The sequence below is a fragment of the Panthera pardus genome, unplaced genomic scaffold (genome assembly GCF_024362965.1).
Source record: "Panthera pardus isolate Hobbes unplaced genomic scaffold, ASM2436296v1 HiC_scaffold_27, whole genome shotgun sequence".
NCBI lineage: Eukaryota > Metazoa > Chordata > Mammalia > Carnivora > Felidae > Panthera > Panthera pardus.
In genome coordinates this window covers 57,538,018-57,549,326 of record NW_026526843.1, presented here as the reverse complement: position 1 = coordinate 57,549,326, position 11,309 = coordinate 57,538,018, and the positions used below count along the sequence as shown (strand labels likewise).

General features: G+C 41.0%; 1 protein-coding gene across 1 annotated transcript; it reads left to right on the top strand.

Moving 5' to 3' along the window:
- Positions 1-9,423: 9,423 nt before the first annotated feature.
- POU3F4 (POU class 3 homeobox 4) lies at positions 9,424-10,901 on the top strand. The gene has a single exon (XM_019429499.2). The coding sequence runs from the start codon at positions 9,449-9,451 to the stop codon at positions 10,532-10,534; it is 1,086 nt and encodes a 361-aa protein (XP_019285044.1). The 5' UTR covers positions 9,424-9,448; the 3' UTR covers positions 10,535-10,901.
- The last annotated feature ends 408 nt before the right edge of the window (positions 10,902-11,309 follow it).

The following is an 11,309-nucleotide window of genomic DNA, read 5'->3' as shown; positions in this document are numbered from 1 at the left end:
GTAAAACATTGTAAAACGATTTTAATGAAATCATAACATTAAAATAGTTTTATATTAAACCCTGCTAATTTTCTAGGTGAAGGCTGTTAAGTGAATGTAAGGAAACATTAAAAGGGAATTGAATTTGCATTCCTTATGCTACAGGCACATGTTTACATGACCTTTAAAACAGAATTAAAGCTGTAGCATCAGCAGCTGTAGGCAATTCACATTACTAAGGCAATCAAATCAGAATGCTAAACTAACTATAAAACATAAATTAAACTGATAGAGAATCATCTCAATTCACTAGGTTTACTTGCAATGTACTTCCTCACTACTAGTCATTTCAAAGCAGTTTGCAGATCCACCAAATCAGAAATACTCCAATCCATCTTAAAACAGAGTGTCCAGCTAAGAGTATGTAAGCTATGAGCACTTTAAAATAGCTTTATCAACAAACCTCCATCATTCATCCGAGCTAACTTATTTCATGATCATTACTTACTTTGAGCAATCACGTCCAAAAGTAAGCATCATGCCATGAAGACAAAATTATCTCCAATATGTTATGTGTGTCATAGATGATTTTTACTTACAAACAAGTATTATAAAAGTTTATAAAGGATGCTTAAAGGCTAGTGAAAGTTAACTGCACTTTTTTTTTACTCTCAACTTCATTTTATTGTTCCTCAACACTCCCAAGCTTTCCAACAACTATATTCTTATTTTCTTTCATAGAAAGATTGGATATCACACCTTTTAAAATACAGTAGAATGGATTATTAAACAGAAACTTAAATCTAATTGTCTGGGAAAAGACTTGTTCTAAGAAAATGAAAGAGAAGAATAAGTATTTTATAATGCAAGTCATCATCTCACTAGAAGTGTTTTGAGAAAGCTTGGTCTCTCAATTTCTAGCAGTAAAATCTCAAAAAAAATTCTATCTTTACTGAAGTGTTTCTGTTTGTGTGTTGTGACTTATTTTTCTCCTCTTTAGAAAACTTTTCAGACTCCTCAAGAAAATTGAAAACATACAGAATATATTTGAAAAACGGTTATTCTACATTTCAGGGAACAAAAAGGGGGTAGAACTCAAATGTTTCTCTCCATCACTAATATGAGTATTTGTATAGGGCAAATCTCAGTTTTTTACAAAGCTGTCAACAAGCTATTAAAAGAAAACCAAAATTCCACAGTTCTAACACTCAGCTTCTGCAGAATTGAGATCCATGCTCAGAGTTCAGATAGTTTTTGAAGGCAATTTACACTCAGATAGATGTGTTCTTCAATCTGTAAATGTTCATCCATTAAACTATCTCTCTCTCTCTCTCTCTCTCTCTCTCTCTCTCACACACACACACACACACACACACACACACACACACAATATGTGTGTGATCCATTTGTTTAAAGGGGGATCTAATGTTTATGTCACGCACCTGGGGAAATATTTATTTAAAAATAAAAATGAGGGGTGCCCGTGTGGCTCAGTCAGTTAAGTGTCAGCGGGCCCCACATGGGGCTCTGTGATGAGAGCAAGGAGCCTTCTTAGGATTCTGTCTCTTTCTGTCTCTCCCCTCCCCCACTTGCTCAAATGTGCACTTTCTCTCTCAAAATAAATAAACATTAAAAATAAACTTATTTTTAAAATAAAAAAAATAAAAATGAGTGCAGAAGTAATTGAATTATAGTTTTACTGCAAACAGGAACCTCAATCTCTTTCCAAAAGTAGACGTAGTAAGAAGAGGATAGGTAGAAGAAAGGAGACAGTCTCATTCTCATTATCATTTTAATAAGTTAAAATGAATATTTAGGATATATAAAATAAATTTGAATGTTGATATTTAGATTGCCCTAACCATGTTTCCTTAGAAACCTAAGGTTTCTCTGGCCCCTGTCAATTGTTAAAAAAAAGGAAATTTGCTTTTCTTTTTTTTTTTTGAAATTTGGTATTTTTAAGGAGGTTTAGGCAGGTTTAAATCCTGCTGGCCTTAAAGTGATCTGAGTTAATATTTTAGTGCCTGGACAAAATATTTTAGGGTGACTTTCACCACTCTCATCTTCCTACACACACTCAAGAAGATTCATGGAGATGATTCTGTCATACACACCTTTCCGAGGGAGTGTCACTGAATCAGAGTTGTGGTAACATAAAGCATTTGTCAGTGAAAGGGCTGGACCTTGCCTCCTGAGAAAGGGTTACCTTGAGCACATTACCTTTGTGCAGGACTACAGAGGGGAGCATTGTCTTAGGATTGTTCAAGGGGGCCCATACATAAAGGACAGAGGCTTCCCAGGGACAAAGATGCTCAGCAAGGCTAGCCAGGTCCAGGGAATCCTGAGAGATAAACTACTGCAGGCTACCAAGCTCACACAGCTGCTGTGGTGCTGGCTCTTCTAGATTCTTGCTCCCTCCTTCCACTCCCAACCAGCTTGATTAGGCCTTGCCTTTATCCCCGGGATCCTGTTTCAAATAGAGGACAAGAGCCTCTGGAAGGTAGAGCAATGGGAGCCAGGAAGCCGGCAAAATAAGCCCCTCTTGCTAGCTGCCTAGGTTTTGGAATGGGACCAATTTGGCTTAAAAGATTGTCATTCACCAAATTATCTTAAGATGGGAGTTCTCAGTTTAACACCCCCACCCCTGTTGTGGCTCAGGCACCTTTATGCAGATGTATCTGAGAGGCTAAAGTCAGTTCCAACCTTTGGGCTTCATTTGAGCATCTTAGCCAGGTTACCTTGAAGGTGAGGCATCCTGTTGTTGCCCAGATTTCTCCCTGTCCTGCCGAGGCCATGTGCGGAGCTTTGGGCACAGCTCCTTGATTCTCTCTGATCCTGATTTTCTGCAGATTGGAGTAAACAAACTTGGGTTCTTGGCAACACCAGAATTTAGAGCAGGCTAGCCACAGGGTCATAGGGGAGGAGCAGACCCACCAAGGAGAAAGACCTCTTGAGGGGCTGGGTTCTTTTGTTGGATGCCTGAGTGCTTGAACGTTGAAAAGAGACTCCAAATAATTCTTGCATATAAAATGCACACATGTGATGGCATGTGTTCATAAGCAGCTGGAAACCAAAATACTAGATCAAGTAGGTCTAGTTTTTAAGCAGGGGAGCCAAACTGATTCCCCCAGTTGAGAGTAAGGTAAATGGCCAAAGAGGGCTCAAAAAAAGTTACTGAAGATGGAGATTTTAATAGCACTCAGGAAACCTACACTATTTCCTCAATAATGAACACAATAAAAATCACAACAGAGAAAGTACTAATATTCTTGTAAAAATTGAGAGTCAAAAATGTCCTTACAAAGTGGACTTTTCCTCAAACATGTTTCTCTTTCCCTAGACCTCATTCTTTCTCTCTTACATATATATACATATACATATATGTAATACATATATAATATGTATATATACATTTTTTCTAACAATCATAGACCCCCTTCCGTACTGAATCCCTCCAGGAAAACAAAACAAAACAAAATTTCTGAATTAAGATAGCAAGTTAAATCTGGTTGCTTGCTTATTTTCAAATATAATAGTGTCTTCCTCACTTGGCCTGGAAATAGTAATATGAGTCCAGAATACTCAGCAGATTACTTAATAAAAGTCTCTTCCTAGAACGAGCCCATATTTTGATCTGTAATCAAGTTTCCTGTAGTCCTTTCACCTCACAGGGATACAGAATGCTAGCCATTTCAAATAAATAGTATTTAGTAAGAAAAGGGGGGGTGGCAAGCGTGCAAGGAAAATAGGATCTCAGTTATGTATGAAATCTGAGCATGTTAAAACTTTAATCCGTCCATGAAGAAGGAAGTGTATTGCAATTTGGGGCATCTCTCTTAACTACAAAAGTGACTTCTAAAAGCTGTCTAATGTAAAATTACATAATTTATTGATACCTTGAATACTGAATACAGAGTTTAAGATAATAGATTATCTCTACACTCCCTCTGATCGATCATACAGCTGGAACTATATTTTTCTCCTCTTTAATACTTCCACAATTTCTGACTTTAAGAAAAAATCAAAATAAAGATAAAAACCACTACTGCAGTTTAAATTTGGAAATATCCCACTACTCCATTAAAAAAAAAAAAAAGCTAATTTCACATGGGATCTGTGTTTTGTAAAATCATCAACTGGACTCTTCAAAACTAGTCTCTGTCTAAGGTACAAAACAAACAACAGCAAAATACCCACAATGATTCCTAGATACCCCAAATCCTGGTGCCAGGAATATGAGAACCATACAGAGTACTGCACAATAGTTCTGTCTCTGTAGAGCTCTTTCCCTGGGACCCTGTAAGATCAGGGTTCACCCACTGACAATGGCAATGGCAAGGGAAGAATTGACCTCAGAAGAGAAACTGAGACTGAATCAATGCGACCTTGACAACACAGCTGTGGGAGCCAGCACCCTTTCCATTTGTCCGTGAGGGTCTCTATTGTCCCTGTCTTTCCTCTAACCATCCTATCCGCAGCCCCAACTACACAATTCCTCAGCACTTCCCAACTGACAATAGATTTTGCTAGTAAATGTCTTGTGCTCTCGAAGATTGAGGTATATGTATTAAATTTTTTCATGATGGATATTTTAATTTTTAAATTACCCTGTGTCTGCTGCAACATTCACTGCATGCTATCTCTCCTCCCCCTCCCCTTTACTCTAAATATCCTTTTCCTCATGTTCAAGGAAAGCCAACAGAGTTCTAAAAATTTAACTAATTGAGCTTGAATTGTTATTGGCTAATATCTGTTAATGTTGTCTAATTTTTTAAAGATTCTCTCCCAGAATATTATGAGCCCCTTTACCTTCCACCACACAGTTTATGAAGAAGAAGAAGAAGAAGAAGAAGAAGAAGAAGAAGAAGAAGAAGAAGAAAAAGAGGAGGAGGAGGAGGAGGAGGAGGAACAACTACTGTAATAGGAGCTACAGTAGGCCGGTGCTCTGAAGAGCAGTTATGACTCACTGAGAACCTCTAATGAGCCCAAAGTACAGACACCAAGAAAAAGTCCTATTTTTCTGTTGTTTTCAGAAGCTGTCCATTTGTTTCCCTTCCCTTATGAGTTCCAAGGTGATAAAAATAAAATATGTACTTGTTCCTACCAAGCCCAATCTAAGTAGTCCTATTTCCAAAGTGGACTTGTGTTGAAGAGGAAGTTTTCAATCTTGAAGTCATATCTATGTACCATGTCCTACTCTCTGGAACTCCATGCTATATTATACACATTCAAATCTGATCTTTTGGACTTCTTTCCTGACACACACCCCAACTCTCATCAGCCACAGACCACCTTCCCTCCTCCAATTTGTATAGATAATGAGAATGTTTCATAATCTATACTCATATATGAAATCTACAAGAGGCATAATCTCCATTTCTGAACGAACCTAGACACAGACTGCCCAGCTGCAACCAAACTCCTATGCTTTCATAGAAGTGCAATTTGAACCACATTAATCTGCTTAATTTCTTTTGTGAGTGCTTCCTTGCTTTCAAAGGGGCTGGGAATCTCTGGGGAAACACTCAGGAGTCGTTATGTATCTTTAAAATTGTGAGGAATGAGAGTCACAGTGAAACCCCAGGTTACAAATAAATGAATAAACATACAAATAAATCAAACCAATCTGACATGTTTTCAGCAATTAATGAAATTTCCCTCTTAGAAAACAAGCAAAGTGATTGGTATGGTGGAGTGACAAATTTGGATATGAAGGTACCTAAGAAGGAATGAAGGTTGTGCTGTGTGCTGCTCTAGCAAGAGATTGGAACCCGTTCTACCTTGCTGGAGGCAGGTGTGTGGACTCGATAAAATTACAATTCCTCCACTTCTAACTTGGGTTCCTCTCCAAGATGAGTTTTAGCTATCCCAACCTGCTAGGGTTGAGGCAACTATTAGTATTTTCAAACCATAGCCATAGAGGGAGTGGGGTAAATTAGATCTGAGGACCTGTTAATGGACAAGATCAGGATGAAAAGAATTCCAAGCTGTGTATTTAGCCCAACCACCCAAGAGACAAGGTTACCAGTGGTAACTTTGAGTTTAAGGTAAAATAAATCTATGAAAAATAAGTTACCAGCTGTTTGCAACAGTAGCTTCACATGTACTTATTTCTCTCCCATGTCCAGACAGGGTCGTCTATTGAATGAGGCTCTTTTATTTTGCATGGGGCAGGGGATTTGTGACCATGGTCCCCCCTTTTATTCCTCTCTCTATGGAAACCCAGATCATGGGGAGAAATATGCAAGGCCGAATAAAGAGAAGCCACAGAAAGGAGCGCTTGAGAGCGGCATCTGTTACACTTGGGAAGTTAGACTGACAGGAGAGGGCGAAGAAAACCTCTCCAGTAGATTAGTCAGAGCAGCAAGAAGATTTTACTATATGCAGATATTTTCCTCAGAAAACAAAACATCTTACATGCAAGAGAAAATTCTATCACAGCTGCTAGAGGATGGGACTGCACCTGAATTAGGCAGTATCCATATTCATGGGAACTAATTTTTAACAACGAAGGAAGGAAGGAAGAAAGGAAGGAAGGAAGGAAGGAAGGAAGGAAGGAAGGAAGGAAAGAGGGAGGGAAGAAGGGAAAGAAGAAAAAAATGACGAGGTAAAGAAAGAAAAAAAGGAAGATGACTATGTTGGTTTTTGCTCCTGTCAGAAGCCATTCTTACATTAAAAGACCACAGCACAAAAGTGTGAGAAACCTATCACTGGGCACAGTTACCTCTCCCGCGACAGCGGCCCCCTCCCCAGCCTCTGGGCATGGTCTGAACCCCTTTTGCTTGCCTGGAAAAATTGGTTGCCCAGAGTAGAGGGCAAGGGCTAGAGCAAGGTTGATTATAAGAATTCATGCAAGTCAGAATTGGAAAGGGAACCCCTTTTTTCTCCATGCTAAAGCCTTCTGAATTGATAATTACCTTAACCCCCTGAATGACCAGACTAAGATTAGTAAATCTTCACCCAAAGGCAGCTGTGATGGTGGGGGTGGGGAACCCACCATTACAACAACATGGCAATGATCACTCTTTTTCTTGTATGGTTTTTTTCATTGCGTTTCCCTCTGACCTCTAAACTGACATAATGTAAAGTAGTCAATGGATCCTTCAACAGGCAGCTTAACAGATTACCTGAAAACTTTTATTTTTGTTTGATTTTAACAAGTACTTTTTTCTTCAGGAAGCAAAAGTTCAGGTACAAATGAGATTGTATTCTTACAAAGGAAGATACACACAGTTAGTTGGTAGTAAAGAAAAGAGGTTATTGAAGAGAAGAGAGGAGGAGAAGAGAAAAGAAGAGGAGAGAAGAGAAGAGAAGAGAAGAGAAGAGAAGAGAAGAGAAGAGAGGAGAAGAGAGGGGGCAGAGGAAGAGAGGGAAAGGAAAAATAAATTTCCAGATTAAAAGCAGATAAACGTTTACAACAGGACACCAGTAAAGGAAAACACAATTTCAGTGAGAAGGAAGAGGGGGAGAAGATGGGAAATTATCATCTCCACCAAAAACTGCTAAGTGGTTATCCTTTTTTTTTTTTTAAGAGAGAGAAAGAAAGAAATAGATCTCAACCAGACCCCAGGTTTTCCTGCTTAATAGACACAATTTACATTTACCAATATAAACTCCTGTCGCTATCTGCTCTCATAAGAAATTACTCATTTCACAGGAAATAGATGCTGTTTATATAAAGTAATGGCAGAATAGCTCACCTTGTTTTTATTTTTTTTTCTCATTTTCTTGCATTTTCTTCAGATCTGTCTTCTTAGAGAAACTAATGCCTTAATGTCTTTCTGGTAGCTGCAAGCCTCCTTTTATTTCTGCTAAATATATGAAAATGTATGCAAATTTAAATCAAGCTAAACCTAGTAGCTCTTGCAATATATTTAATGGAATTTCAAACCAATAAAGGAACTCTGAAGCTGTCTTCTGTAAGTTCAAATATAATTAAGCAGCTAGGTTACCTTCAAAATTATGCAATGGAAGGTCACTTTGTTTTTTTAATTCAGAAATCCAGCTGGGTATCCCATGTTGCCTTTTCTCAGCTAGAGCAAATCTAAAATCTTTGCATTCAGATTACAAGCAACACCTTTGAGCAAGGCTGTGGAGTTGTGGGACTTGCCTTCCCCTAACTTATAAAATGCATAGGAGTACAAGTCTTTCTTGTCTAACCAAAATGTGAAAACAGTCCTGTCCTCCCAAGCTGAAAGCACATTCAAGCTGATAGGGATGTGTGTTGGGGGAGTGGTACTTAATGCCAAACAGCCTGCCATCATTCCTCTCTCTCTCTGTCTCTCTCTCTCTGTCTCTCTCTCTGAATTTTCAGGGTACACTAAAGAATTCATATTTACTTCAGCTTGTTTGGGAGCAGGAGGAGGAGGGGGGGCAGTGCCTGTTAACAACAATTTTACTAGGGAACATCAGACACGTTAGTCAAGAACATTTCCCTATGTACCTAATGAGAGTTGGTCCCATGAGTGTTTGAGGTGAGTGTGAGGGACGGCTGCCCATTTCAGCAAACAATGCCTCTGAAAGAAGTTGTGGGATCCCTGTTGGGAGCTGACATGGAGCAGTAACAAAAAGCAAGTCATCCAATTGACCAACCTCAAAATAAATGAATTTTGCCAGTATCACATTAGATTTTCCCAAAACCTTCCAGTTCTTCATGCCTTAAATCAAAATTTTCAGAAGAAGCTGGGCATCTCTTTCTTAGATGCTTTCTGACCTTGGTATCAAGTTTCTCATAAATGATAAAATGAAATAAATAAAACATGTCAAAGTAGTTCTTAATTCCCTTTGCTCAAAGTTTGTAGGAAGATTTTGTTTTGCAGTCCCCTGCACACAACTAACCCAGGATGTTAAATGAATTTGATTAAAAAAAAATCTATTAAAATCTAGATGACATTTCACCTGGTTATATTGCTTTATTAGTATATATATATATATATATATATATATATATATATATATACTATTTTAATATATATATATATAATGTTTTTTTTCACGATTTCTATTAATCTAAATAATACAAAAGGAATTCTAAAACCAGTTTTCTACTTCACCCCCTATCCATCTCCCCCAACCCCCCAAACACGCACAAACACACTCCCCTTTGATACTTTCCCCTCTCCTACAAATGTCCATGAAGTCCGAGGTGGGAGGGAGGGGGAAAGGGTTAATCAAATGAGCTGCTGCCACTCAGCGCCAGGCAACCAATGGAGCCCAAAGATTGATTTACTTCCTGCTCAGATCTCACTGAAACTCTTAAGCTTCGCCAGCCTAATTTGGAAAACTAGCCCAGCCTCCCGTGCGGCCATTGGCCAAGCCCGTGGCTGGCCAGGCCGAGATGTGCTGCAATTGGTCACCACATGTGCCGGTAACTCGCTCTTGCGGCTTTGGCTCCCCCCCAACCATAGATGTCAAAGGCTGAAGCTGCTGCCTTTGCCACATTATAACTAGTAGGGGATCCTCACCGACCATGGCCACAGCTGCCTCGAATCCCTACAGCATTCTCAGTTCTAGCTCCCTAGTCCACGCGGACTCTGCGGGGATGCAGCAGGGGAGTCCTTTCCGAAACCCTCAGAAACTTCTCCAAAGTGATTACTTGCAGGGAGTTCCTAGCAATGCGCATCCTCTTGGGCATCATTGGGTGACCAGTCTGGGTGATGGAGGCCCATGGTCTTCCACACTGGCCGCCAACCCTCTGGACCAGCAGGACGTGAAGCCCGGACGCGAAGACCTACAGCTGGGTGCGATCATCCATCACCGCTCACCACACGTCGCCCACCACTCTCCGCACACTAACCATCCGAATGCCTGGGGGGCTAATCCGGCTCCGAACCCGTCCATCACGTCAAGCGGCCAACCCCTTAACGTGTACTCGCAGTCGGGCTTCACCGTGAGCGGCATGCTGGAGCACGGAGGGCTCACTCCACCGCCGGCCTCCGCCTCCGCACAGAGCCTACACCCGGTGCTCCGGGATCCCCCAGACCACAGCGATCTAGGCTCGCACCACTGCCAAGACCACTCGGACGAGGAGACACCAACCTCGGATGAGTTAGAACAGTTCGCCAAACAGTTCAAACAAAGAAGAATCAAATTGGGCTTCACGCAGGCCGACGTGGGGCTGGCGCTAGGCACACTGTACGGCAACGTGTTCTCACAGACCACTATCTGCAGGTTCGAGGCCTTGCAGCTGAGCTTCAAGAACATGTGCAAGCTGAAGCCGCTGCTGAACAAGTGGCTGGAGGAGGCTGATTCGTCCACTGGGAGCCCGACCAGCATTGACAAAATCGCTGCTCAGGGCCGCAAGCGCAAGAAGCGAACCTCCATCGAGGTGAGTGTCAAGGGCGTACTGGAAACGCATTTCCTCAAGTGTCCCAAGCCTGCCGCTCAGGAGATTTCCTCGCTGGCAGACAGCCTCCAGTTGGAGAAAGAAGTGGTGCGTGTCTGGTTCTGTAATCGAAGACAGAAAGAGAAAAGAATGACTCCACCAGGGGATCAGCAGCCACATGAGGTTTATTCACACACCGTGAAAACAGACACGTCCTGCCACGATCTCTGACTGCAGGAAGCAAGGAAGCGGCCGGCCGCACTGGGAGCAGCGCGGATTTCTCTTTCTCTCCCACTCTCTTCCTTTCACTTCAGCTTTATTATTGCTATCTAGAGAGATAGCAATAGCTAGATATAAAGATAGGGCTCTTCAGTCTCTCATCTTTTTTTCTTCCTTTTTTTTTTTTTTTTCAATAGGGGATTCTAACTTATATTAAGAAAGGAAACACACACACGCATTCCAGCTTCTCAAGGCTGATAAACAGTAGTGTTAAGCAGTTCAGGAGGGGACCTCACATACCCTGCCGCCAGGGCGACTGTTTCCTCCAACCTTTTCTGCTGATCAAAACATATTGTTTACTTTGAGTAAGGTTTGTTTGGTTGCTCCTCTCTTTAATGAACAAGGAGTGGGGTAACGTGGGGGTGGGGTAGGGATGGGGAAGGGGGGGTGGGAAGACAGATGTGTGCCTCTGAATAACCTTTCAGCGCCTTGGTTATAGCAGCTGTATTTCAGGTGAAATCTGTTTTACAATAGACTAGTTTTGCATTTTTTTAAACTTCTATAGTGTTTCTAAATGTCTGCGGTGTTTTACTACAAGCTGTACACAATATTTGTGAGATAATTTGTACCTAATCGGCCACTCCACATTGTTGCTATTATTATTATTCCTTCATTGAGCTGATGGTTTTCTAATTGCTTAAAAAAGGCAGGGGGACTGGAAGGAGGAGGGGAAGAGATGTCCACCTGTCCATCCACCCCCTATCCTAAATCTGCATGGAGAGAAGAG

Bases quoted from the DNA above. Each gene is read 5' to 3' on its own strand.
- POU3F4 (XM_019429499.2), top strand. From the start codon at position 9,449: ATGGCCACAGCTGCCTCGAATCCCTACAGCATTCTCAGTTCTAGCTCC.